General features: G+C 29.4%; 1 protein-coding gene across 1 annotated transcript; it reads right to left on the reverse strand.

Moving 5' to 3' along the window:
• Nucleotides 1-231: 231 nt before the first annotated feature.
• Nucleotides 232-2630, reverse strand: LOC111905160 (SCARECROW-LIKE protein 7). Its single transcript, XM_023900832.1, has 2 exons — nt 1298-2630; nt 232-302 (listed from the first exon to the last, which is right to left on the reverse strand). The coding sequence occupies exons 1-2, from the start codon at nt 2628-2630 to the stop codon at nt 232-234; spliced, it is 1404 nt and encodes a 467-aa protein (XP_023756600.1).
• Between the last annotated feature and the right edge of the window lie 4981 nt (nt 2631-7611).

A 7611-nucleotide genomic window follows, 5' to 3' on the forward strand; every position in this document is an offset into this window, starting at 1 on the left:
TCCAACATATTTCCTACAAAAAGGTAAATTTAAGTATTAATTAATAGTTTGTTGGTTTTCTATAGGGAATTTTCAACGCTTTTCCAACATAATTTTTGTTGTTTTTGTATATGTCGCTATTTTGTTGAAGTTTTGTTGGAATCTTTTTTTGTTGCAAGTTTGTCGGAAATTAGATGAAAATTACCTACAAAATATTTTCGTCGGTAATTTCCGTAGCTAAAAGCAAATATTCTAGTAGTGTTGATGCCAATGAACTTTATCTGGAGTTAAACCTGGTTGACGAGTTGTTTCCAATATATTTCCTACAAAAATGTAAATTTAAGTATTAATTAATAGTCCGTTAGTTTTCTGTAGGAAATTTCCAAAGCTTTTCCGACGGAATTTTTGTTGTTTTTGTATATGTCGCTATTTTGTTGAAATTTTGTTGGAATCTTTTTTTGTTGCAAGTTTGTTGGAAATTAGAAGAAAATTACCTACAAAATATTTTCGTTGGTAATTTCCGTAGCTAAAAGCAAATATTCTAGTAGTGTTGATACCAATGAATTTCATCTGGAGTTAAATCTGATTGACGAGTTGTTTCCAACATATTTCCTACAAAAAGGTAAATTTAAGTATTAATTAATAGTCCGTTGGTTTTTTGTAGGAAATTTGCAACGCTTTTCCAACGGAATTTTTTTTGTTTTTGTATATGTTGAAATTTTGTTGAAATCTTCTTTTGTTGCAAGTTTGTCGGAAATTAGACGAAAATTACCTACAAAATATTTTCGTCAGTAATTTCTCTGGCTAAAAGAAAATATTATAGTAGTGTTGATGCTAATGAACTTTATCTGGAGTTAAGTCTTGTTGACGAGTCCGTGTCGGGTGAAACTACTAACCCCACATATGTTTTAAAATATATGAAAAAAATCATTAATTTTACTTATGCAATTAATCTATATAAAGTCTCGCTGACTATTCTAATAACCGTTGCTTAGAAACAAGTTTCTCAAATTTAAAGTTGTTAAATTTCTATAAACAGTTTGCAATGTCACAAGGAATACTTAATATCTTGGATATGATATCTATTAAGTACAATATATTTACGAGTATTTATATAAGAGTTGATTTCTAATAATTATGACTTATTGTAGTATTAATGAAAATTGTTTATAGATAAAAAGAAATTATATTTAGAGAATTTTATTTTTGGGAGAGTTGTGTCCACCTTTTAAAATTCCCCATATATTTTCTGAGCTTTTCCAAAAAGAGACTCTAACCAAAGGATATTTTTTCCATAGCAAAACGATGTGATTCTTACCATCTCCTTCAACTTTAACTTGATGCATACTATCACCTTCTCTTACCATTAGTTTGCTTTCAAGGATGATCTCACCCTTCACTTCCCAAGCCTGAAACACAGGTTCCCATTCAAATTCTTTTTGAAACTGCCACTTCTGCATCCATGTATTCAAAGAGACAAAAGGAGCAACAAAAAGACACTCCATTGCTGTTTTTGCTGCGTCAAGATTCTTTGAAAAGGTGTGATCCATTGATTCTAAAATAGCTTGGTAGTGCCAAATATTGTTTTCGAAGAAAGAACACAAACCCTCTTGATTTTCGTAACTTTCATCACATGCATCCCCATCGCCAAAAGTTATGACAACTTTGTGACTATCACATGCAAATTGTTCAGCCACCTCCATAAACTCCATAACATCTTTTTTATTTCTCCCCTTCATCATGTGTGGAAGGTTTACCATGCAATTAAATACACAAACACCTCTTTTAGCAATACATTTTTTCTTCATTTTCTTGATGTTACATAGTTCTATCTCGTCCACTGTCAATTTGAGATCAAAAGCTCTTGCATGGTCGTAGAGCTGTTTTTTCGTCTCCTCAAATGAAAAATATTTAGAAGGATCTTCTCTCCAAGATTCTACATTACTCCATCTTATAGATATTATTCTCAGTTCCTTGTGTTGAAGCTCAGAAGACGTCAACAACGATGACCATTGCACCCCATTCCCTATATCAAAATCGAATATGTAAATAGAGTCTGCATCTTGACGTATTGCATCGAGGATCACTGAGTTGGCTGCGAAGTGAGCAAACATTCCATATGGGAATAAGTGATAGAATGCTCTGAAGCAAACACAAAAGCTCTTCATGCACTCTTGTTTCAAGTAGTTTAATTGCTTGTGGTGGGTTTGAAATAAATAATATAGTAAGCGCTCAGTGATATCCCCAGTAGGGTTTGCTTTCTGGATAAGACGCTTGCAAATGGCATCAGCAAGCACTGTTAGCTCTTTCTCCATGGCTTCGCAGTAAGCCATCAATAAGTGAAGATCAATAACTTCACTATCAGTCTCCGTGTTTTCAGAAGGCAAGATCATTGATGGTTGAAGAGTTATCATGTCCACTGAGGCGTCAATCTCTTTAGAAGACTGGTTGAGGTTGCATTCTTTTTGAGACGTGTATGATTGAGAAGGAACATCTTCTTCACTGTTTAATAATAAACACAAGTCAGCGATCTCATCATTTGAAATGTTTTCTAATCCCTCAAGATCTAGGAAAGGATCGTCTATCTCTAAACGCACAGGCACTTGGTCCATGTGATTTTCGAACAAGGTGGGTAACCTGTTAGGCAGCATGTTAACAAGGTATTGGATTGAGAGGATTCATCATATTCTCGAGGTTATTGATCAGTATTTATAGTAAGAGATTGATTCATTTACATGGAAATTCCCCATTTAGGTTATCGACTCATTTACTTGGAAGTTATCAAATCAGATGACCTTATTCGCGGTAAAGACGAAGCATATTCTAGACATATTCCGGACATTCCAAATTCAGACGATCGACTCAATAACTTGGAAGTTCTCAATTCAGGTGACCTTATCCTTTGCATTCGAGGTAAGATGACGTATATTCCACTAACGTATTTGACAAATGTACTCATGCGGTGCTAAAGAAGACGTTTAATCCCATGGTATTAATACTCATATCCCTCTGATCCCATTATTGCATATTCAAGAATGTCTTGCCGCGACACTTCGTGAGGATATGCTGAAGACTTTTGGTAGATAACTCACAAACAGCCAATAGTAGAATCTAAAATTGAAACCAACGATAAATGGTATCATTTCCATCCAAATGAAAGAGGCCGAATTCAATGAGTCAAATTAACCTTCACTACACATCATTATCATATATATATATATATATATATATATATATATATATATATATATATATATATATATATATATATATATATATATATATATATATATATAGTTAAGATCAAATAAGAAGAAAATTTTTGGTAGGAAGGTAAGAAGTTTTTTTTCTACATATTTTTTTCGCGAACAAACAAAATGAATCATTAGATGATTCATTTGTAAGATGATTCACAAGAAAAAATTCTCAAAAAAAACATCTTGATGATTCATTTATACAATGATTTTGTTGTTATTCACTAAAATTGTCACGAAAGTGAATTTTTTCTTAATTTACTTAAAAATGAATCATAAAGATATTTTTTTGGGAATTTTTTCTTGTGAATCATCTTACAAATGAATCATCTAGTGATTCATTTCTTTTGTTTGTCAAAAAAATATGTAGAAAAAAAACTTCCTACCTTCCTACCAAAAAAATTTTCTTACCGGATCTATATATATATATATATATATATATATATATATATATATATATATATATATATATATATATATATATATATATATATATATATATATATATATGGTTAGGTTATTTTGTTTTCACTATCTATTGTGTGCATATATGATTGATTCTGGACCAATCATTTTAGTTATTTTAAGAAAATAATTAATGCATATTACATGTTGAAGATATAATGGATATTAATTACATCTTCAGCATTTAATATATATTAATTACTTTCTTAAAATAACTAAAATGAGTGGTCCATAATTAATCATACATGCACACAATAGATAGTGAAAACATTTGAACCTAACTCTCTCTCTCTCTCTCTCTCTCTCTCTCTCTATATATATATATATATATATATATATATATATATATATATATATATATATATATATATATATATATATATATATAGAGAGAGAGAGAGAGAGAGAGAGAGAGAGTCAAGATCAAATAAGAAGGAAAATTTTGGTAGGAAGGTAAGAAGTTTTTTTCTACATATTTTTTTAGCGAACATACAAAATGAATCATTAGATGATTCACAATAAAAAATTCCCAAAAAAACATCTTTATGATTCATTTTTAAGTAAATTAAGAAACATATTCACTTTTATGACAACTTTAGTGAATAACAATGAAATCATTGTATAAATAAATCATCGGTGTATTTTATTGAGATTTTTTGGTGAATCATGTTATTTTTGATTCATCTAGTGATTTATTTCTTTTGTTCGTCAGAAAAGTATGTAGAAAAAAAAAACTTCTTACCTTCCTACCAAAAAAATTTTCTTACCGAATCTATATATATATATATATATATATATATATATATATATATATATATATATATATATATATATATAGAGAGAGAGAGAGAGAGAGAGAGAGAGAGCTAGGTTCAAATGTTTCTAGCAACTATCACGAATGCACCAATAGGAATTTAGGAAAAAATAAATAATTAAATAAATCATTTAAGGATATTATAGTAATCTTTGGATAGTTAATTATGGTAGATAATTAATATTCTTGATATCACACAAGAAGCAAAGCTAAATTTAGAACGTTAGCCCTAAATCGAACTCACTGTCGTTTCTGATCTACCGCTTCTGCTTCATCTACAATCGATCATCAAGATTCAAAACTCATTACAAGGTAATTATCCTTCTCCAATCAATTATTAAGCTTTTCTTTCTTTTAATAAACTCTTTTTTTTCTTTAATCGATCAATCAATCGCCAGCTCGATGTTCTCTTCTCATGTTTCAAGTTAATCGATTACACTCTTAATTGTCACCGCTGAAACCCCTTGCCGCCATCGTATCTACTACTAACACCACCATTTTAGTCCATCTGTTCTTCCACCTGCTCGATTAATAAGATTGTCGCCCCCAAAACCCTATGGTATGACGTCCATCACCGTCTCTCTCCCTCTTTCTCACAAATACACGTTCTTAACGATTCCAATATGCAATTGTTTCCCTATATTGATTTTTTCTTTCAATATCAAGTTTTGATAATGATGGAGGCAAGGAATTCAAGGAAAGGAATGTTACAATTATTGAAGGTGGTATGGATGCGTTGATTTTTTTTGTCTTCTTTATTCATTTCTCCATAACCAATTTCGATTCCAATATGCGTTGAATTTTTTATGCACCAGGGGGAGATCGATCCTCCTTGTTCGCTCTGTATTAGGGTCTTTTGAGCCTATCTTGCAATGTGTTAGCTGCATTTAGGGGCTTTGTCATGGAAGTTGTTCTAACACTATATGTAAGTGTTTGATTTTCCCTAATTTTATTTACCCATTTGATACTATATTCTTAATTTTTTGAGATCCATCACATCAAGATGGTTAAGTCTTCATTCAATGATTCACTTGCTCAACCTGAATTTTACTAGTACATCAGTAAATCAGATGGTGAAGTCATCCAACTTCAGGCACATAGAATTATAGAATAGTTTCGGATAACATATAAAACAATTTTATCATGTTTGTATTCTATCTTGTAGCATTTAATATTTGAAAAAGACATTGGTGTAAATTTATCTCTTATCTTCTTCGTGAATATCAAGCACCAAAGGAATAATCTTCAATTAGTAGCAGGAGCAAAACCACCTTGGTATCTAATATGATGAGGGTAATTCTGCTAGAATGGAATCTCAAATTCCAATTCTGTTAGAATGAAATCTTGGATTCCAATGCTTAAATTCTAATTCAATCTAAGCATTGAATTTTGTATGAGCTATCATGTCTAAAAGTTGTTATTTTTTCTACACTTACTCATTGGTTTGTGCATTCTCTTCAATTTTTACTTATGGGTTTTAATGCAATTCATAACTTTCATTCTATGAGAATATAAATATTACATAAAACATGTATTGCTAGTAATTCTGACAGAATACATTTATACATGATTTAAAATGTTTATGCATATAGAAGAAAAGAGTATGATTTAAGTGCATTTTGTAATTTATTCTGTTAGAATTTATTTATATAAATGCATTCTATTAGAATGTCTTTGAAAATATTTGGTAACAACAAGTATATTTGTTTAACTGGTAATACTAACGAGTAATGTATCTTATTCTTTTAGAATTGCATGGAGAAGGAATTCAATATTTATCATACAAGAGAAATATTTGAAATCGTGTTCAAAAACAAGTATATATGTGAAGATCAAGTTGATTATATGGACCATTGAAAATGATCAAGTGTATTTGTTCAATAATTGTTTATTCAAGAATACTATTTTTTAAGAATTTTATTCATTTTTGATGATATTCTGTTAGAATGTGTATAAATATATTAAAATGTATAACGATATTAGTCTGTAAGAATATGTATGAGTTTGTATTTAATTTCGGATGTATATTAAAAATTAAATCATCGACCTAAGTTGGATGTATATGAATAATATCTTATTCTTAAATCAGGTCAATTATCAAATATAAGTGCATTGAAAATGTATTATGCAAGAATAAAATCAAAAATATATTTAATAGTTTATGGTTGACATTCTGTCATTTTGATTAGAATAAAATCGGATTTTTAAATTTGAATTAATTTAAAATATTCAGATTTTTAAAAATAAGAGAATTAATTATCCCTTAAAATCCGTAAATGTCCTTTTTTAATATAGGTAAAATGACCAAAATACCCTTATGCTGAAAATTATGTGGTTATATGATGCATGTTACCCTATTGTAATATCATAGACTCTCAGATCATGACCTTTGATTCTATTCCATATGGTGGTCAAGATCTGTACATTCTAGCATACAATAGTTAGTAAAAACAAAATAACCAAACTATATATATATATATATATATATATATATATATATATATATATATATATATATATATATATACTAGCCGTAGACCCGCCCAAAGCGGCGGAGAAAAATAGTTTCTCATTCGGCAATAAGTTCTATACGGAAACATGTTAGATTTCAAGTAACACAAAACATATGCATATTGTTATCAATCGGTTTTACGGCAACAAATAAATGTAACCCTCGCAATACAAAAGAAACTAAATATTTTGGTGTGTAGTGTACCTTTATAGTCCTTCATTTTAGAAATCATGACACATCCATACGAACTGACTTGCTTATACCTTTATTAGTATTGATAAAGTTAAAAAGGGAGAATCAAAGTTAATCTTAACAATCCGGTTTGCTTGATACAGATAAGTCTAAACGGATATATCTTATTATCCACTTTAATATCTAAAGTTTTAAACCGAAAAATAATAAAATTGATACAACCATATTTCATGGAACATGAATAACAAATGGAATACTAATTTTCTATTAGTCATAAATCATATACATATAATTTTTTCTTAATATTAAACAAAGTATTTGATTTTACAACTGATTGGTCAATTTCGATTACAGGACATAAACAATAAATAAAGCTTAAAAAAATTACAAATAAA

The sequence above is a fragment of the Lactuca sativa genome, chromosome 2 (assembly GCF_002870075.4).
Source record: "Lactuca sativa cultivar Salinas chromosome 2, Lsat_Salinas_v11, whole genome shotgun sequence".
Taxonomy (NCBI): domain Eukaryota; kingdom Viridiplantae; phylum Streptophyta; class Magnoliopsida; order Asterales; family Asteraceae; genus Lactuca; species Lactuca sativa.

Coding starts and splice junctions, on each gene's coding strand:
- LOC111905160 (XM_023900832.1), bottom strand. CDS start 2,630: ATGCTGCCTAACAGGTTACCCACCTTGTTCGAAAATCACATGGACCAA. Junction 303..1,297: donor AGTTAAAGTTGAAGGAGATG/GTAAGAATCACA, acceptor ACATTTTTGTAG/GAAATATATTGGAAACAACT.